Raw genomic sequence first — 21,407 nt, 5'->3', positions numbered from 1 at the left:
AATTTATATAATAATTTTCATACCCTTTTTTATGAAAATTAATTAATAGAGATTATTTTTCCGTCGACTATTTATTATATTGAATTAATAATTTATTAAACTAAAATTATAAAGAGCATTTCCAGGTGGACTATGAATTATATTTCTTGAATTAATTTATTTTAGAGAGAGCATTTCCCCTTCGACTTCCCCTAATGTAATCACTTGGCTTTACGCTTGCTCTCGGAAAATATTTATCCCAGCAATGTCATTTTTCATTGAATATGCCATGGCACAGCAGCCATGGTAAATGTGCTCCAGATTCCTCTTGGCCAAAAAGACAAACTTGCCTTAATTAATTATAAAGTGTAAAATGTGTAAACTCTCTCACACACAAGGCTTTAATTCGATTTAAACAAATTAAAGCCAAGGTTTCTCTACCCCTTAAAAACACGTTAAAAGTTTGCTTTAACCGCGGAAAAAGAAACACTGGCTTAACTCCCGAAAAAATAACTTTTACAAACAAGTCTTAAAAGCCAAGCAACTTTGTAAAAGGCACTGAGCTCTTCTGCCGTATGGCATCTGAGTCATAAAAAAGGCTTCTGTGTTAATTACCCGCCGACATTCGCCCAGCCGATCCCAACTTAAAATTTTAGATTTCAGCTTAAGCACTTTGCGGCAAAGAAAAAACAAAAATAAAACAGAAAAGAGCAACACCAACCCTAAACTATTCATTAGTTGCGGCTTAACCGCAGGAATTTGTGGGCTCTTATCAAAATTTTGAGGTAACCGCCTCTCGCTTTTCAATTGTTTGCTCACTTGGGCACGAAACTGATTAAAATTTCATGGCTCTAATCTGTTGGCAACTTATCAGCTCGTTCAGTTGGGGGAGGGAGATGGGTTGGGGTTTTTCTTTTGTGTAAACATCTCAGGGGGGAAAGGGTATCCCTTATCCTTTTCACTTTGAAAGTTCAGGGGTATTGTTCTTTTTTTTATGTGAAAAGTGGGATTTAATGTCTTTTATGTCAGTTGAGGATCTTTATAGATATATATATATTTCCTGGGTTTATTATGTCATTATTGAAGCTTCATTTAAGCGGAGGATAGTGAAGAAAGGGGGTTGAATTATAGCTTTAAAATATCTTTTAAATCTTTGCTAATTTTTTTACATTTTACTAGATTTTTCCCACTTTTTCCCAATTAACAGCATCCTGTTCACATCTGTGTCTTACAATTTTAATTACCTTTTTTTTTATAAAACATTTCTACACATGCACAAATTAATGAGATTAATGTTTCAAACTTCTACGATATCTACCTTGTATTTTGTAAACCCCTTTCCTTTTTTGGCAGCCATTAAAACTTCCTCTACAATTATTCTTTCTCCCTCTCCCAAGGACTCTAACAACATTGTTTTTAATTGTTGTTCAAGTATACACCATGGCATTTTCTTCTGCTCTTTGAACTTCATTAATTACAAATACAAATGGCTAGCACTTATTCTACAATCTAATGTACAACATTTATTACAAATTAATCCGAAAACTAATGTAGAATTACCTTTACAAACTAACTAATTTGTTAAAGATTCCAATTTCCTTGACTTCTCTGCTTTTGTTTTGTGTTTGTGAGAAATGTTTCTAATCAGAAAACTGCACATATTGTGTGACATTTTGTGGGCATGGTGTGATGACGATAGAAGTTTCATAAATTAACTTTGGGCCCGGCTTGAAGACAGATGACAGCGGCAACTCGGCCAATTAACAGTTGGCCCTAATTGGTTTGGGGACAGCCAGAAAGACAACAGCAGCAGCAGCAGCAGAGAAGGGTTCTGTTCTCTTGACCAGCATCGATGTTGGCAGCAAACAGCTCTAGTTTTGGCCATCAAATCGAGTGACAGGCGACTTTGCTAAACTCCATTGTAATGAGACACATACACTCACTCACTCTCACACTCCCTGGTACACACTGCCATGGAAATCCCTGACATCTAATTAAAATTCATTTCTGTAGGGAAGAGAGGGGGAAGAGGGGGGGAAGAGAGGCTAAAGGGAGACAGAAAAAAATTAAGTACAGGAAAGGAAAGTGAAAATGAAAGGGAAAGTTGGTTTGAAAAAAAATGGAAAGGAATAAATTTTTCCCATAATTTCATCTCCCCTTTTATCAACCTTTAAAATTATATTTCTTTCTAGTTATCAGACGTTGTCACACAGTCTTCTCTGCCTCTGACAAATCTTGATAGAAAGACAAAGAGAGAGAGGGAAAAAAAGAGAGTAGACAGAAAGAGTGTGGGCTTTCTTTCCCTTGGAAAACTGCACATGGCCCCGTCGGAAGTCCATTCAGTTCCAGTTACAGTTACACTTCCAGTTGGTAACTGTAACAAATCATCAAACTGACGACATTGTCACATTTCTCACTTCATTTCGCTCTTTTTGCCAAGGTGTGTGTGCTTGTGGTGTGTGTGTGTGTGTCTTGGTTATTAGTTGCCCCACCGCCTCGTCATCTGTCAAATGCCAAATTGTGGCAGCTGGTTCAGCTTGTGTCGCGCCAAATGCCAGTCGAAACAAGCTCAAAAACACAGGCGGACGTACGCTTTCAACCAGTTGCTGCCACAATGTTTCTATGTCGACACTGAGAGAAAATATGAATTTTTTTTGAAATTTATTTTCTTACGGAAATACTTCAACGAATTTTCTAAAAATATGTAACACAAAGAGGGATTTTTGGGAAATAATTTGGGTTAATTTTTGGGTTTTAAAAATATTTATTTAATTGAAAAATATTCAAAAAGTTTTTATAATTAAATAAAATAACTATATACAAATATAAATAAATAAAATTCATTTTAAAAAGTATCTTAAACACGATATTATTATTTTTAACTTTTATTAATCGAGTATCTTATATAAAAAATTGCTTTTAAATCCATTGAAAATCAGTAATATTTTTTTAAATTTCCCTAATATATCTTAAATATATAATCCCATAATTTTTCTCTGTGCATTTCCAACGCTTTGTCCCTGTCTGTCTCTGTCTGGGCGCAGGTAATTGAACAACATTTGTGGAATGACATGGAAAGAATTGCTGTGAAAGGAGGGGGCGGTAGCAACAGTTACATTTGCAGGATTCCAACCTCCGCACAGGAGGCAGCATCATCAGCTGGTTGAACTGTCGGGCAAAAAAGGGGACAGAGACGACGACGCGAGGCGACAGGCGTGAGAGGCAACTGAGAGACAGGAACATACAGGTGGCGGGTGATTTTCTGCAATATTAACTCGGTGGCCATATGCTCACCTCCGCTGATTTGTCAAACGCACATTTATTTATTAAGCCCTTGAAGAGGGTACTATTATTTAAGACAGGAGTCTTATGCCTTGAAATGTAGTCCTTCTATTTTTTGGAGGAAAATGAGTAATGATTATAATTTGTAAGGATAATGCAGTTAGGGAAGCTGGGAACTATTATTATTTATATGATTTCCTTGCAAAACAATTCATTATATTTTTGAATAAATTCAGCTAATTGGGTCGCTTTTTCTCGCTTAACCTTTGAACCCTGGCCACCAGGTAACCGGTGATCCACTTGAGCCTCAACTGCTTGCTAAGATACCTAAACTCAATGTGAACAGGAGTCTCCATTTCCACGGCAGGCAGGCTATTCAGATCCAAACGAAAACCCCTGATATAGTAAGAAATATTTGCCTTGAAAGGACACTGCTTGGGGAAGTTACTAAAACGATCCATCATATTTCGGCCCAAACGCATGAGTGGAACCTGATTGCGATTGGCCAGCAACTGGCAACCATCCGTGGTCAGATCAAGCAGGACAAAGTCCTTCAAGGGACTCGCCCTGGGTAGGACAATTTTCATGAAGAAATCATGCTCGCCTACAGGCTGAGCTAGCTTAAATTCCATATTCCAGCTACGTCGTTTCGAGTTCTTGTTCAAGCCACAGCGATATTCCCTTATAATCTTGTAGTCTGCATCCTCGCTGCTGCAGGTAAAATTATCCGTTTGCAGTTCGAAATTATTCTGAAATTATTCAAGCGAGCTAAGTACATATGAATATTTACCTTTATATTATGTATACGCACCTTGGCCTCTGCCTTTAATTTCCAATTAGAGAAAATACAGACAATGGCTGCCACTATGCACAATTTCGAGATCTTGGGTTTCAAATCCATCCGCAAGGCAGTTATATATTCCGGCAGCCACAATTAGGCAATACAACTGGAATTAATAATGCCCAAATGCATCGAAAATTTTGAATAGTAATCAGTCGATGCGTGACTAATGATGGCATTATAATTATCATTATTATTGTTATAGTAGAGAGGCGGCAAACGACCTAAAGCCCAGACAAATTGATGCGTTTATTGAGCTGAAACAAGCTGAAATAATCAAAAACAAGCTCTTTTGATTGTTTAATAATAAACAAGAGACAGGAAATGCATAAGCAAAGAGCAAATGTGGTTTGTATTAAGCTTAAATAATTCATATCTTGGAGAAAATGTCTCCTTAAAATTCAGTTGAAATCACTTAAAGTATACCTACTCTTTATAATCGGATCATTAATAATTCCCCATAATCACTTTGACAATTAACGCTCTCAACACAACAACAAAAAAAATATACATTACTAATTATAAATGAGGGTAATTAGTCAAATGGATTACCTGCTCTGTACAAGTGAGCAGCTTGCAATTAACCATGGCAAATAATATAATTTTAATCCCAATTCACGCGAGCTGCTTTCAACATAATGTATCGCAAATGCTGTGTGATTATTATGTTCATTATTTTTGGTATTTATTTTGTCCAAGCCAAGGTACATATTTATTATATTTTTATTATTAAAATGTTGTGCTATTAAAGTGTTTTGAATTGTAGTCCAACTTTGACATGGTTTTCTCGAACTGCACTTGCTACAGCGAAGATCCCGAGGAGATATTGTCGCATCTAAAGTGTGGCCTGAGCAAGAGTGTCAAGAGGCCTTCCTTCAACATTGAGTTGCAGTTTCAAAAGCCCGTGACCAAGTTCTTTGTAAATATGCGAATTGTCTTGCCACGGAGGATGGGTGATGATTTCACCCTGTTCAATCTCTCTGGCATCGATGGGTGCAGCCTGCTATCGAATAAAAACCAGATAGCCTTTATTCAACTGGGACGCAAGCACATGGATCGCTTCAGCAATGTACCCAAGCGTTGTCCCTGGCCCAAGGATGTGCCTTATTATGTGCGCGGTTTCCGCTCGGATATGGCCGCCATGCCGGCCTTTAACTTTGAGTCGGACATGAATCTTTGGTTCGACTTTGTGGTGAACCACCAGAAGGTGATTCGTGGGTTCATCCAGGGCAAAGTGCAGCAGCGGAGGATGCAGAAAAGGGGCCAGGGTGATGAGTGATTAAAAAATGAATAATTATGTCAGAAAGTTTATTAAAAATATACGAAATATTGCTGAAATAAACAATATTTTACATTTTATATTTTATACATTTTCTTATAATACATTTTTTCCCGTGTAAATCATGTGTGCAGGTGGCCAATGGGATGAATAAAATTGCGGCAATTGAGTTTGCTCCCTGTATTCCATTTCCCTTTGCCTTCCCTTTGGTCAGCAGCACCCAGGCAGCCCAGCCCTAGTGTTCTTGTCCAGCATATTTTCGTTTTTGTGAGTTTTCCCGCCGTTGCCCCGACAACCTCGGCTGTCCTCGCCTGTGTTTTTTATGGGGGCACGTGCCGCTTTTTCGGTTGCCTGCCAACTCCAAAACCCCAGAGAAGACGAGAGAAAAAAAAAACGCCACATGCGGCGGGTGGAATTAAAAATTCCAAACTCGTTTCGACCTCTTACAAGGCGATTTTGCCTTAACGTGGTTATTAGGTAGCAGCGCTTCCGAATAAGCCAAATTTGCTTAAATGAATGCCGGACCTTTTGGCGTGCAAGAATTTCCCAGATGCTGGTCATATCTCACATCCCCGCGGAGCGGTTTGTATTTATTTTCTCTTGTTAATCTTCTTTAAAGATAATTTTCTTCGTTTTTAGCCAAAAATGCCCAATCACATATCGACCAGGATGTAGGGTCATTTCTCAAACCTTTTCTTTTGGGACATGAATGCTTAGAGGCGATAACAAGGACTTACTTTGAAAAGGAATTAAGCTTTTATTGGGAAAGGTTTCATGAAGGCTTATTTGTTGTTTAATTTTAGGCAGAAAATATATGAAGAGATGGGATTTTGTATTAAATTTCCAGGTAATTTAAGGGAAAAATTGAAATAAAATTGAATTAGAGTCTTAATTTATAAAGAATACAACTTTTGCTCTCTGATTTGATATATCATACGTTTCACCCGAATTAATTAAAAGCTTGCAATTATTTTAATGCGATGTTTACATTTCCCCTGTTTTTATGTTTTTATTTGCATTCCCAAAACAAAATTCCAACTAAATACGTAACAAAAACCAGGCTAAAAACAACACCCATTCACTTGTAATTGCTATCAGTTTTATAATTTTATAGAAAAAAAGAACTTGTTTTTGCTTTTTGTGTTTGTTTGTGTGCGTGTAATGCTGTTTACGTATTTTTCTACTGAATTCAAAATACGTACAAGGTTGTTTTTGCTATTTCTGCTGCATACTTGTTAGCTGAATGAAAAAGCTTTGCACATTTCTGAAATTGGAAATTCGCTTTGAGGTTCAATTTTGGCGATGCAAACAACATGAGCATTGATTACACTGGACTACAAAAATAAAAAACTCTAAAAAATATATATTGTACAAAAGAAAATTAATTTTAAATATGTTTTTATGGTAGACAAGTGTTTTGAAACTTTTTAAATAATCAGGGCAATATATATTGATTGTAAATGAATTAAATAGGGTGTCTAAAAGTAGGGTAACAAATCTTTTAGTTCAAAAAAACTAAAAATAAATTTTTTTATTAAAATTTCAATATAATACACATATTTTAAAACTTAAACTAAATTTAAATCACTTCAATTTCAGTCACTATAATTTTTGAAACATTGAAATAAAATACTGAACTCATAGTTTAAACCTCTTAACCTCGTCGCTTAGTGTTCTCTCATACAGAAATATCTTTTGCCAGAATCTAACTTTGGCAGTACAAAAAAACACATACATTTTCCATTTTGCAAGAGGAAAACTCTTGACTTGCAAAAAAAAGGAATCCAAGTATCATCAGCCTAATCATGTGGAATAAGGCGGAAACGGAAATTGCACACACGTACGCACCCAAACAGTTGCAAATGCCATCGCAGCCGCATGTTTGCGGGTGCGTATGTCTGTGTGTGTGTGTAAGCCTGACTCACCAGATGCGAGAAATCATCTGCTATACATATGCTATATATGCCACCTGCCACCTGCAGGTCTCCGGAAATGTTGGAAATGAAAATTTTGCGGTACAATCTCGCACACACACACACGTTTACCCCTTGTGTCTCTGGGATTGGAAAGCCAAGTGGTTTTCCTGCATTTTCCGCATTTATAGGAGGCCTGACCTGTGTAATAGCATATTAATCAAAATTGCATCGCATAGCTAACCGAATTCTCATCAGCCAGGTTATGGGGCTGCGGGCTGCCATGTGTGGGTTAATTTTATCGGCATTTCGGACACGTTATCAGGAGGCATGGAATTAGTAGCCAACACACGTGTTAGGGTGACTCAGGTGAGGAGGGAATAGAATTGGGATGGAAAATACTTATGGTTTATAATTCAGAAAACTTAAAAGTTTTCCTTGAATTTAAAACACCTTTAACACCTTTTCAAGTATGTTTTTGGTTTTGAAATCGCTCAAAAAATATGATGAAAACTATGCTTTTCATTTACTAACTGTCATTATATTAAAAAAAATATTTTTAATATATTTTTAGCTTTATTTTTGTTAATTAAATGTAATCATTTATTATGGAACCTCGAACACCCTCTCTCTGCTTTTCTTTCCCTTAACTAATCTCAGCATTTTCCTAATGTCAACACCCAGCAGCACCCCCGTTGACGTTGAGCTGTTATCAGAATTCGGCTTTTGGCTCATAAAAAAACCCCAACAGCTGTCACCGTGTTGCGGTTTGCGGTTATTTTGTTGCCATTTTCCCCTGCCTTTTGGCTGCAAATTAACGCGAGCAGCACCTGTGGCAGAAAAAACCAACAGGAAAAAAATTATACCAATATGGAAAAAACAGTTGTTAGTCGTCTCGCTACTGCGCTAAATGGTTTCGAAATGTTTTCCATTTAAGTTCGTGGCTCTCATTGTTCCAACTAGCTGAATGAAAAAAAGTGTACAAATATTTTCATATCAAAACAAAATAAATATAAAAAGAAATGGAAGCCCAACGGAGAGCATACAATGCCAGGGGTATTGTTGAAAAAGTCAATTAAAATAAATACAGTGAAAGTTTTGAGTGGTTTTAAGAGAGTATATATAAAAAAATATATGAAAAAGAAGGAAATAATATATACAGTATTTATTTTAAATGATTATTTATTATAAACGTACTTAAAAAAATTTAAAAATTATTTTTGTTTAATGGTAACATTTTTATATCTAAAAAAAAAGTAAAGAACCCATTTTTCTCTTCCATTTTCGACCCTGAAGTTTTTAAAAAAGTTTAATAAAATATATTTGAGTATGTATTTATATTTTTAAAAAACTTTAGCAATTACTTTAAGCTGTTTTTCACATAACTCATATTTTATGTTCACCCTTCGTTTCGATTTGTGGGTTCTAAACGGTTTAAAAATAATATTTGGCTATAATATGTGTGTCTTTATCGTCTGTGTTTGTCTCTTATATGTATTTGCAGGATTGCCACGCCCCAAGGAGCGCTTAAAGCGGCGCACCGGCCCCACCATTCCCATGCCAGCCCGCAAGGGGCTGCTAGCGCCCCAGAACACATTCCTGGACACAATCGCCACGCGGTTCGATGGCACGCGTAAGTGAAATGCTAATGCTAAGTCCCCAATGCTAATGCTAAGCGATTTCCCCAACTACCACCTCAGACCAAGTCCAAGTCCACGGGTTTTTTTATATGATGATTTTTTTGTAATGTAATATTTATGGCACTTTTTTTATTGCGATCGTCGATGGGAAATGGAGCTTGCATAAGCCAAAATGCCGGCATCAACTCGTAAAAAAGTACGCATAAGAGATTTCCGGGTATTCACATCCGGGTCCCTTTTTTTTTGTAGGTGCACTGAGAAAGTTAATGTACTTAAGATGGCTTATTCCTGACTTTGTTAGTACCTTATTGCTAATAGAGTTCATTATAAAGCCTTATTATTAGGATTTATTAGATTTTAAATTAATTTTCTATAAGAAATATATTTTTTTACCAACTCTAATTAGTTCTGAAGGTGTCTTTGTGTGCCTGGGACTTTGTTTGACTCCAGGATTCTGATTTTTAAATTCTTAAAAATTATTTACTATACTTAGAATTCATTCTATCTAAGTTTTTGTATAAAAACTGTATAAGGAAACGGCTTCCCAAAGTAAAATATTTTCTTAGGTTTAATTTTAATATTTAATATAATATTTCTCAGTGCCTTTTTCTCAGATTTGGGACACCAGGGACTGGGACTCCGGGAGAAACGTGTTTCTTAAGTGCTCGCGCATGGGGACAGCAGCCAGTCGGTCACGAATTGTTGTTCTATATCCATATTGAAAATCTGGCCATAAAGCATGCAAAAAGCAGCTTTTTTCGCGTTGGGAAATTAAAACTATGTGCTGATGTGCGTACAGGCAACGCGAAAACCCAAAACCCAAGACTCAGACTTGTGGAAACCTTAAAAAAATATGTATGTATAAATTCCTTTGGGAGGAACAAGAAAAGAAATGAAGAAGAGAATGCTTTACAGTAAATTAAACTGCGCCTTGTTTGGCTGCCAAGGAAGGTATTTTTCTTATGCTTTTTATTTCTCGCATCCAAAAGTAATGAAGGGAAAATGCTGAAAGCATTGAAAATGGAAAAGTAAAATTACATGTTTTATTTCATATTTCAGTTTAGTGAGATAATCTTTAGAACCCCCAATCGATTGATTTGGGGAAAAATCGTGCTCAACTCGACTCGCTTCCGTTGACAGGACGACACACACGTGCTGACTTTGCCCTTCTCCCGCCATCATATAAATTAATTGTTTTATTTCGCTCACAGTCAGACATAGGGAGCGATAATTGTCTTTACGAGTTGTCACAAAACTCGGAAACATGAAATGCTCAGCAGTTGGGGGATTAAAAAGGTTTTACGAGGCATAAATAATAAAGGGAGCATATTAAATGAGCCGGAGTCAGTCAGCTGAGCGTAAGGATGTGGCTGAGGATGAGGATGTGAATGTCCTTGTCGCCGGCATTCAGGCAAATAACTCAAACAAAGAGCAGCCTGCAAGTGATTTAGCTGCCGGCTGTCAAAATTGTTCCGTAAATAAGTATAATGTTCAGGTGATGTATTACAAATATAAAAACAGAAAATGTAAGCTACATTTTACACTATTTCACACTTAATTTGGTGTTTAATAAGTGAAAAGAAAAAGTGTTTAGTAAAATTATATATATGCTTTGGAATAGGTACAAGGATACGCTAGGGATGCAGGAAATCTATAATATTCGATATGCGAAAATACCTTTCCAAATTAAAACAAAAATCTAAATCTTTAATTGAGCAATTTTCTCTAACTTAACTCCATAAAAGCTTTAATTCATTTGATTTTTAAACAAGTTTTAAACAAATCGGAAAGCAAACAACAGCTTTATTAGTTTTTCACCCACGCGTGCACTTAGCTCTTAATGCGACCGCAGAGAACTTTTCCCCCGAAGTTTTTATTGATGCAATACATTAAGTAAATTTACTTTTAATTCCTTGGTTATTGCGGTGTCAGCAAAATAAAGTATTTAACAATCAATTTGCAGTTGCTTACGGCAACGTCAATTAGCTTTGAACGGATGGATGATTGTAAACAATTTGCTGGCACTTTTCCAAAGCTGCTTGATTGCTAATAAATGGGATTATTATTGCAGTTACTTTTCATTTTCTAGAACATATCTGTGACTTGTTGCTATTGTTGCAGAACACACTCAGGCACACACAGCAGCTCCTCCTCTCATTGTGTGCCCCATTTGAGTTTTCATTTCGAGCTGCCATTCAGCCAGGCTTGTCTCTCAATTCAATTTGTTGCATCCACATCCGGTTCGCTTTCCACTTTCCATATAGATATATATATAAACATATAGTACATCCTAATCTGTCCATTGTGTCGGCAATTACGAGCTCTTTCTGGCTCTATTCACAGCGGTTCTAGCTATAAAGGGATTCAAACGGGGAGTTCTGGGTAAATTTCTATTTATGAAATTGCACACAAGGTAAATAAAAAGGGAAAAACGTGCTGTTAGCAGTTCTGTCTTATTGAATTGTGCTTCTTTGAAAGGTTATAAATAAATTCAGGGAGCTACTACTACCCTTTAGCTGGATTTCCGTTCCCAGGGAGCAAAGCCAACAAAAAATAAGAAATCTTATGTGAAACTGGCCAAATGGCATAGAAGGAATTTCATTTCCTGCAGCGAGTTCGCTTCCAGAAAATTTAATTAAATGCTGTTCAGATTTTTTCGGTTTATTTGAGCGTTTTTGCACAAACAATAAAATTTATATATTTTTTTTGCCAGCAAGTTCCAGACTTGAAGGTCAAGTGCAAATGGCAAAGCCATAAAAAGTGAAGGTTCAACAAATAATAACAACATGGGGCATTGAAACATATTTAATGGGAGGAAAGTGGATACAATAAAATTATAAAGTTAATTCTATTCATATGAGACAAATGTAATTGAATTAGATTTTTGAGAAATACAAAAATTAAATATTTAATTCACATAGCCAATGTCCACAAAGGAAATATATAATATATATTTAATTCCCAAGTGCTTAGGAAAATGTGAGACATTTCTCTGGCAAATATTGGAGAATGTGCATTTTAAGGCGACAGCCCAGCTGGGGCCGTCAATCTCGTTTTCCCGTGAAAAGGACACACAGCAGGACTTGTCTTATTACCGTTGTTTGTCGGGACAATATTTCATGGCAAATGAAAGGCAGCTGAACATCATCCTTCAGCATCGCCCATCCGTTCTACCATTTCCATTTCGAGTTTTCCCTCCCCCCACCGACCTTTTGTTGTTCTTAGCGGCCCAATGCTTTTCCCGCTCCCCTTTCTCATCCAGCTCTTTTCTTCTCGAAATTTCAGACTCGAACTTTGTGCTCGGCAATGCGCAGGCAAATGGCAATCCAATTGTTTATTGCTCGGATGGGTTCGTGGATTTGACAGGATATTCACGCGCGCAAATTATGCAAAAGGGTAAGGAATGGCGGACAGACGCCCCCAACTTATTTAACACTTGAATACTCATTTCAATGTATTGTGTTTATCGTGCAATTTCATTCAATTGTCCTGCCTGGCAACGGGAAAACGGGAAAACCCCCTCCTTCTACAAACCAGGCTGCTCATGTCATTTCCTCTACGGACCGGATACGAAGGACGAGCACAAGCAGCAAATTGAGAAAAGTCTCTCCACCAAAATGGAACTGAAGCTGGAGGTTATTTTCTACAAGAAGGAAGGTGAGTTAGCTCTGCCGAAAAAAAAAATAATATTACCTCTCGCCCCGCCTGCACGATTCGCCGGAGAATGCGGCGAAAATTGTTTCTGGCCCGTATTTTCTTTTTAATTAAAAATTTTCAAATGAAGATGAAGCGGCAAATGGCGAATGCCTAGCTAGAAAGGAAATTATTTTTGGTTTCTTGGGGTCTCTGCGGTTGAAAGCGTGAAAGTTTAAGTGGCTAACTAAGAAGATCTGGATAAACAAGGGTTTAGATAAGTGAAAATATGCCTCAAGGCAAGCATTTCTATGTGTAAAAATTATCAAGATATTAAATTAAGAATTTTCAGGGTTTTTAAACCAAAATATCATCTATTGAGGAGGTCTTGTAATAGCGAAAACTCTACCATTTTTGTGAAGTATTTTCTATATTTTCTTTCTTAAATAAATAAAATATATAGAAAAATTTAGAAAATTTCATTTAACATTCAAAATCTCTGCAATATTAAATTTCAAGCTACTAAAATCCCCTTTCCACCTTCATTTTGTGTCACTTGAAAGACAAACCTTTTATTCCAACTCCCTTTACGACACTAATTGACAGAGCCAAGCTCTGCTTATTTTCAGCTTTTGTTCAGCTTTTAATTTCTTGATAATCCCACAAAGTCATGTGGGCTGCACCTTCAGCCATTGTCCTTCTGTACAAGGAAAATGTTTTGCAAGAATAAAGGAAGTATTATTGTCCTTCTACGAAAGGCATAACAAAAGCCATGACAACCACGGGGCTCAAAGTGAAAAGTTGGCCATCAATTGTGACTGGAACCGCAGGGAAAATCCAGTCAACCAACCAACCAACCACCTGCCAGATCAGTTTGCCATTGACTTATAATTCGAGGCATCGAGAAGGAAAGTCACTCACTCACTCACTGCTGCTGCTCCTGATTGAGTTAAGCGCAGCAGTCTCCAACTACATAGTTTCCTGCGGTTTGGGTCTCACAGGACCAGCGAGTCCTTATGCTTTCCTCCCCCCACCTCGTTGACATGCTGGGCGACGCACAATAAATTGCTTGCTCTTAACATTTTCGCACGTCCAGGCCGCGGTATTTTGTAGTCCTAATGAGGTCACGATTAATCAAGACAAAGCCCAGAGCCGAGATAAAGCCCAAGATGGATAGATCCATCAACTTTGAGTGTAAGTTTTCTAATTAGCGAAGCGTTTAAAACTTTTAACCAACAGCAGGGAAGAGAAAGGGATGCTACACTGGGAAAAACTAATAAAAGTTTGAGGGTTTTTACAATTAAAGATGATAAAAACTAACGAAAAATGTTTGATAATTTGCAAAACTTTAAGAAATTTCATTTTCTAAATATAAAACCAATATCAATATTTAAATTCCTTTTTTTCCAGTATAACCCTCCGCCTTCTTCCCTCCCCCAGGGGGTTTTCTTTTCTCGTATGTACGCCGGGGCTGTGTGTTTTATTAATTATGCATTGGCCGCGGCAGACTAGGGGTGAACTCGATCTGGTTGACCTCGGGCTGTGTGTATAATTACTGGAAGATAATTAAAATGCAGGCCGGGACAATAATTGCGGTCTAATTGAGTTGGCTTGCAATTTATTTATTAATTTTGCGCCTCCATAAATGGTGGGCGATTTTTTAAAGTATTTAATAACTAATTAAAAATAGGAAAGAGAGGTTACTTTCTATTTATACTTGTTCTAACCGCAAGTCCATCAAAATCAGGCCTTCGATGGGGTTTCAATTATGCAGCCGCAAATGAAAATCACTGTCAGAGTGCACACACACACACACACACACACCCGGGGAAGGTCAAATATTGAGCTAGGTTTGCGACCGCAGACCCCGTGGCGTATACGCAATACGTATACGCGATGCCAGGCGATGTGCAGTGCAAGCGAAATTCATTTTCTGGCCCGCTGATTAACGACACAAAAACAAAAAAAACTCTTTGCAGGTGCTCCATTCTGGTGCTTGTTCGACATCGTGCCCATCAAGAACGAGAAACGGGATGTGGTCCTGTTTTTGGCCTCTCACAAGGACATCACGCACACCAAAATGCTGGAGATGAATGTGAACGAGGAATGTGATAGCGGTAAGTATACACCGGCGACACCCATGTATAAATAATGCACTGGCTAACAACATTGAAATATAACCAAAAAACCGCCGAAAACCTAAGCGAGCACATAAAGCCACAAACACCATCCGCCAACACAGACCACTCAACCCTTAAATAATTAATTAATAAGCACGCACACAGCCCACATACAAACGGTTGCATTCCCTTCCTTCCCATCCAGATGGCCAAATATTGCGAATTGGTAGAGTCTGACAGGTTGCCGGAATGTTGTGACATAAACCAAAGGTGTCTGCGGCAGCTCTGCGGCTGATTTGGCCCAAGAAATACCCTGTAAAGGTGGAAAGGTGTTCTGGAATTATGGTTTATTTTGTGAGGGAAAACAAGGTTTTTTTACAGAATTTATTTTAAAGGGAAAATTAAGTTTCAGACATTTTTAAAATACTTTTTTTTTATATAAAATATTTAATATTTAATGTATTAAATATATTAAAAAATATTTTTTATCTTTTGAAAATATATTAAGTAAACATAATTACCTATTGGCCATAGAAAATGTGTATATTATTTTTTTAAAGCTAATTTTTTTAGCCAAGAACTTAAATACTAAGTATTAACTCTTAATAACACTTAAAAAAATCGTATTTCTTTTAAAAAAAAATTCCACAAAATAGAATTTTTGATCAAAACCCCCTTGATCATTGCTACCTGTTTTTTTTCGAGCTCTGTCAGCTTGTCACCTCAACTCCTGGCATTTCCACAAAGTTCTGCAGAAGTTTTGCTTGCCTTTCACGCGGTCGCCAGGCGAGTTTTCGGTTAGTTTTACCTCTGACTCGGAAAATGGCAAGCTGGGAGGAAATGGAAGCAGCAGGAGCAGCTTCAGCGGTTCGGGCTGTGGCTGCTCCTTTGACTCCTTTCCCACGGTTTCCTTCCTCCTTTTCCTGCCGGCGCGTGTCCCTGACAACTGAATGTATGCGTAACCATATTTCAACGTTAATTTAAAGCTCGTCTCTCACGCGCAGTTTTTTTCGCTCTGATTTGTGGCTATATATTCCCGGCCGATGGGCAGGAGAGCGGCCGGTTATGGCGAATTCTGGCTGAAACTGAATGAATTCATAATGATAATGATTGCAATGAATCGCATTAAGTATTCGCAATTTCGGTTAATGCCTTTTAAGTCGAAGCTGGAGGCAATTTCAATTGCAGAGAGCTTTTGCCTTTTTGCGGGGTAAATTAATGTTTTACAACAGAAAATGATCTAGGGATGGTAGATGTATATATACAATTCATTTAATTCATTATAATAATAATTTTTTTGGGCATTATCGAACTAAGGTTTATGGTGTTTTATGTAATTTTATATGGATTTTCGTTCTAGAAATAGTAGGAAATGTAGCTACATGATAAAAATGTTAAGTATTGTCATTGTTTATTATTCTTTAATATTTAACAAGGACATTCTTTTAATTAAAATGAACCAGGAAACTAATTAGCTTGGGCACAATTGACTTGGGATTTTTTTTACATTATTTATTCACACTTCCCGCAGTTGTTTCGATATTTCCCCTATGAAAAACCATTTTTATTGTATAAGAAAATACTATATTAGACTTGTTAATTCCGATTTACTTGTACCAACTTGAATCCCCCAGAGTTCAATAGCCGCATTTACCTTAATTAAGCTGTGTGAAATGACTCTGTCTCGGTTTTTGTTGCCGGTTGTTTTGGAGTTCTTTTCCAGTTGAGCTACATCAAATATGCTCTGTGCCTAATTCACTGGATTAATCAGACAAAAAGTTGGACATACCGTAAGTGTGTTGGTGCCCCTTTGTGCCCCCAAAGGATGCCAGGAGGAGTCGCCTGAAATATTGATGCAGCACTCGAACAATTCTGACAGCATCGCAACTTATCCTGGCACTTCCACTTGGCCTTTACTTTCGGATCGCGTGTGTCGCCAGTCAAGGGATTCTGGGTATTCTGCCAATGCAGAGTAAAAAACAGTACCTCATTTGCTTCTACCCCCTCTGACCTTTTCATTTGCAGCTTTATTACCATCGTTATTCATCTGTCCGTGTGTCCTGGTCTGGCCTGCAGATTTACGGGCCCTGCAGAAGCCACTTGAAGGGAGAGAAAGAGAGATATAGAGTCAGTGAAGAGTCCTGAGAGGATTTGCTTGCTGCACTGGCAATGTCCTTCTTGTCTGTATTGTAAGAACTACCTGTCATTGAGGCTTTAAGTTATTTAGAGCTGATGTCAACGCTTTGGCATTGATGGGATGGAAATTTTGGGAGTGCAGGGAACGAGGATTTGGAAAGGAATTTGGTGTGTTTTAGATTTTTTAGAAGGGTTTTTAAGAAAGGAAGTATTTTTATTAGTATTATCTTAGCTTAAAAATTTTAAAGAATTTTAAAACAGCTTTGAATTCATTTTATGTAAAAATTTTATACAACTTTAAACCTTTTAAACTTCCCAAAAAATACTTTAAGAAGTAAAATAGTTGTTTTTAAATTTTTAAAGTCACATTTTTGTCATTAACTATTATTTTTAACGCTTCAACTCCTAATACCTCAGCTCAATATACCCCAAAATTTCACAAAATTAAAGGTTCTCACCCATTCACACTCAATGCAATGACAGATGTGGCAAGTTGCACGTAGATATGGCACTTGCAACACGTGCTCAAAGCACCAAAGTCCTGCCTGATGTCCTGTCTCCTGTGTAATTGTATTAGATACACACACACACACCGAGAGATTTACATTTACATGACGACATTTGGGCAACATTCGGTAATAAATTCCATTAAATTGTCCATTTAGTTGCCAAGTGAAATGCTGTTTATATCGAATTAATCTATAGAGAAACCAAACCAAAGCACCGGCCGAGCCTGATTCAATTTTTCGTTAATTTATGCGAATGAAATTAAGTCCGAGAGGCAACCAACCAGGCTTGGCAAAACCAATTTCCACAGCTTTGGGGAAAATTCAAGTGCCAATCCACGACGGGGTTGGAAATTAATGCCCTGACAAAAGGCAGCCTAAAGGAAAATTGGTAGAGGAAAGGTAATTAGGCGGGCCAAAAATATTTGTTGATAATAAAGTGAGTTTTGATGAAGCGGATTTCAAAATGAAATTATCGCCATAATCGTGACAGTTGTATGATGATGATGATGATGATGATGGTAGCCATCGTTTCACACATCATTAGGCCTGTCAGTGAATTTTACACGCTTTTCCCCTTTGGTTCTGTGCATATTTTCGTATTCCACCTTTTTTATGTTGTGCCGCCATACATAAAAAAATTGTATGCATACCCTTACCATATATATATATATATTTTTTAAATTTTCACTTTGACCTTTTTTGTCCTATTGGTTGGTCGCTGGGTTACGGTTTTGGGAGGTGCCGGGGCCCAGCTTAATTGGCATTTTGATATGACAGCACCAAAGTCTGACTGGACTTTTTGCGGGTCTTAAAATTGAAATCATATTTTGGTCAACAACCCAAAGGAAAATAAAAGAAAATCAAGAAAAGCCTAAAGAGAAGAGGGAGTACCTTTGGGTGCTTATTTGCATAATTTTGCTTGCCTTTTTATAGATATTTTGTTGCGTTTGTAATTAGTATACTCCGCTTTGGGAAACGTATCAAATTCAGTTTGGGTCAGTTTTTCACAATCTAGCTAATTGTTATTTATAGCAGGACCTGTCCTTTTTGAGGACATATAAAATTAGGTACTGTTTAATGGGCTATTGCGGTTACATCTTATCGAATTTTTGTTTGCCTTTTCTTCACTGTGAATTTATGATGTTTATTCGCCTGATTTAGTAGACACTCTCTCCAAATATTTGTCAGGCAATTATTAATTGTTCGAACACCCAAGGAGCAGGATATCAGAGAAAACAGTGTCTCATAAATTACTAAAATCTCAGCTAAAAATAATCAAGAAAACTTTGATTAACTAATGTGCCAAAGCCAACACCATCTGCCTGAAAAGCTGAAATTTTCTCTGAGTTTTCCCCAAAACTAAGCTCCTCAAATAAAAGTCAGCAAAAATAATCATAAAAGCGCCCAGGAGTCAGGGCCAGGCATTTAAGGACCAAAAGCTTTATTTAACTTGTCGAAAAGTCGAGACAAGCATCTGAGGGAATGCATATACACACACACACACACACACTCAAGTACACTTGGCTTTGCTTTAAAATAAAAGTTTTAAAATATGCATTTCGTTGGTACCTTAACTAAAAACAGCTTAAATTGTATGAAAAACCTTAAAATTAATGTCTTATGTGTACAATTCTATGTGTTCTCTCTCTTTGTGCTCTTTGTTCTTTCTATTAATAATAAAAACCCCACCCACCCAAACCGAACCCGAAATCCGATCCTTCTGCGAATGTTCCTGTTTCCCGATTTGGTTTTGCGCTTTTTTTTTGTTGCGACTCTGTAAGTTTTTGCCCTTACAGCTGCTCTGCTGGGCGCGCGGTTCCGGGCTGGCTCCAATGCCGGCATGCTGGGTCTCGGCGGCCTGCCCGGCCTGGGCGGTCCGCCGTCCAGCGATGGTGATGCGGAGGCCGGCGAGGGCAATAACCTGGATGTACCCGCTGGCTGCAACATGGGCCGACGACGCAGTAGAGCGGTCCTCTATCAACTGTCCGGGCACTACAAGCCGGAGAAGGGCGGTGTCAAGACCAAGTTGAAGCTGGGAAATGTGAGTATATCCGGGGCGGGAGGAGGAAGAGAAGGAGGTGGGGATGGCAGCTGGTTGTGAGATGAGCTAGGAAAGTATGTGGCCATGATGGCAACCACAACAATGAACTGGCCCCACGTCAAAATGAATTAAAATGTAAACGTGTTCTTTTTAAAGTGCTTTGGATGCACGGAGAAAAATGTGTGGGTTTTATATTTCATTAAAAATTAAATATATTTAAAAATAATAAAACAAGGCAACTATTAAAGGTATTAATTATAACATGTTATAATTTTTAAATATTATATTGACTTACTTTTTTGATTTATTCTTGATTTACGTATACTTAATATTAAAAACCATCCTATATTACATTTTATTTTATCAATTTAAGCCCAATTCAGTGACATTTTCCTCTCTATACCTTTACTTTTAATGAAATTCCAGGTGAAGTGATGAAACTTCAAGTGACTTTTACCAATTTCAATTAGTATGATCGAATGAAAAAAAGAATGAAACCGTTTTGGCCACTAATCGCTCTAAAGGTTTCAATTAATTTAATTCACTTTTCATGTTTTTACCGGATTTTGATTTGATTTGATTTCTTTTCTTTCTTTTTTTCACAGAACTTTATGCACTCAACGGAAGCACCGTTTCCGGAATACAAAACGCAGTCGATAAAAAAGTCACGCTTGATTCTGCCTCACTACGGGGTGTTCAAGGGCATCTGGGATTGGGTCATACTGGTGGCCACCTTCTATGTGGCACTGATGGTTCCATACAATGCGGCCTTTGCAAAGGCCGATCGCCAGACGATGGTCTCCGATGTGATTGTGGAGGCGCTCTTTATTGTAGGTGAGTGGATTGCTTTTTGAGAAACGTTTTCTTTTATTTTTTTGTGGAACATAATGGGTATTATACGGTTTTGTTGTGAAAAAGTTTTGTATTTTAAGCGGAAGATTTGAAAGCACTTAAAAATGTGTTTAAAAGAAGGTAAGGTTTATAATTTAATCCAATAAAACTGGATTAGAGTTTACCCTCAGATTTTTACTTGGAAGCTAAAGGATCTAGATAATTTTATAATATTAAACTTTAATAAATAATACAAATAATATATTTAATTATTTTTAAAATCAATTGTCTTAAATCTCAAAACTACTATAGTTTAATGCCAATGAAACTACACTTTAAATTTCAATTTCATTGGTAATCTAAAAACTATTCCCAGTAAATCCCCAACTAGAATAGCCAACGTGCGAGTGAGTTTAACCCATTCGCCTCCGCAAATCGGACATCAATTGGTGTCCCCTTTATGGGCCACCTGTGGAACCCAGAGCTCCAATCATCATCATCATCATCATCATCATCAATGGGGGGGGGGGGGGGGGGGGGGGGGGGAGGAATGAATGGGTTGGGGGCTTAGGATGGGAATTGAATCTGTCTCGTTTGGGGGAGGAACATTGTAAACATTGTTTCACCGCTTACGTTTATTGCCATTTTATTGCAGATATTCTGCTCAACTTCCGCACCACCTTCGTGTCGCGCAAGGGCGAGGTGGTCTCCAATTCGAAGCAGATTGCCATCAATTACTTCCGAGGCTGGTTTGCCCTGGACCTGCTGGCGGCATTGCCCTTTGACCACCTGTACGCCTCCGACCTGTACGATGGAGAGGTGAGTAATCGTCGTTACCAGAGAGTTGCATAAATTTAAGCCGCCCCAAACAAGCTTTGAATTATTTATGCCAGATTTGCATTCCACCTACCTGATGGGCTGTATATAGTTTTTTTTTTTTCGATGTATGAGAAAAACTTTGGTATGATACATAGTTTTACTACTCCCCAACAAATTGACGAAATCCCCTCCTTTTTTCCTACTCACATTAATCATTTATGCCACAAATTTCAAGTGCTAAATGTCCTTAAGAGATTTGCATAAAACTGTTTTTGGCCTCGGCATGCATTATGCATATATACTACCAAAGTTTACAGTTTTGGGTTGGAGGGTAACTTAATCGGATTATATGCGAAAAAGTAAGCAGTTGGGGCAGAAAATTTT

At 37.5% G+C, this 21,407-nt stretch overlaps 3 protein-coding genes across 3 annotated transcripts in view; 2 read left to right on the top strand and 1 right to left on the bottom strand.

Moving 5' to 3' along the window:
- Positions 1-3,497: 3,497 nt before the first annotated feature.
- On the bottom strand, positions 3,498-4,162 carry LOC108072872 (uncharacterized). Its single transcript, XM_017164191.1, has 2 exons — positions 4,073-4,162; positions 3,498-4,010 (listed from the first exon to the last, which is right to left on the bottom strand). Exons 1-2 carry the CDS (start codon positions 4,160-4,162, stop codon positions 3,498-3,500), a joined length of 603 nt encoding a protein of 200 aa, XP_017019680.1.
- Positions 4,163-4,880: 718 nt separating this feature from the next.
- Positions 4,881-5,381, top strand: LOC108072874 (uncharacterized). The gene has a single exon (XM_017164192.1). It carries the CDS (start codon positions 4,881-4,883, stop codon positions 5,379-5,381), a length of 501 nt encoding a protein of 166 aa, XP_017019681.1.
- A 2,820-nt stretch (positions 5,382-8,201) lies between these two features.
- The window catches only part of Elk (Eag-like K[+] channel), a 33,898-nt gene continuing 20,692 nt past the window's right edge, over positions 8,202-21,407 (top strand). Inside the window, exons 1-8 of the mRNA XM_017164207.3 lie at positions 8,202-8,350; positions 8,799-8,927; positions 12,220-12,330; positions 12,472-12,591; positions 14,547-14,684; positions 19,129-19,373; positions 19,979-20,207; positions 20,860-21,023. Coding sequence (XP_017019696.1) covers positions 8,317-8,350; positions 8,799-8,927; positions 12,220-12,330; positions 12,472-12,591; positions 14,547-14,684; positions 19,129-19,373; positions 19,979-20,207; positions 20,860-21,023 — 1,170 coding nt within the window. The 5' untranslated portion in view covers positions 8,202-8,316. The remainder of the gene's footprint in view (positions 8,351-8,798; positions 8,928-12,219; positions 12,331-12,471; positions 12,592-14,546; positions 14,685-19,128; positions 19,374-19,978; positions 20,208-20,859; positions 21,024-21,407) is intronic.

The sequence above is a fragment of the Drosophila kikkawai genome, chromosome 2R (genome assembly GCF_030179895.1).
Source record: "Drosophila kikkawai strain 14028-0561.14 chromosome 2R, DkikHiC1v2, whole genome shotgun sequence".
Classification (NCBI taxonomy): domain Eukaryota; kingdom Metazoa; phylum Arthropoda; class Insecta; order Diptera; family Drosophilidae; genus Drosophila; species Drosophila kikkawai.
This window is presented reverse-complemented; position numbering and strand designations above follow the sequence as displayed.

What these genes read in the sequence shown, in the direction of transcription:
- LOC108072872 (XM_017164191.1), bottom strand. Translation starts at nt 4,162, where the DNA reads ATGGATTTGAAACCCAAGATCTCGAAATTGTGCATAGTGGCAGCCATT. An exon ending in AATTAAAGGCAGAGGCCAAG is followed by an intron (nt 4,011 to 4,072) that starts GTGCGTATACAT and finishes GAATAATTTCAG; the next exon opens with AATAATTTCGAACTGCAAAC.
- LOC108072874 (XM_017164192.1), top strand. Translation starts at nt 4,881, where the DNA reads ATGGTTTTCTCGAACTGCACTTGCTACAGCGAAGATCCCGAGGAGATA.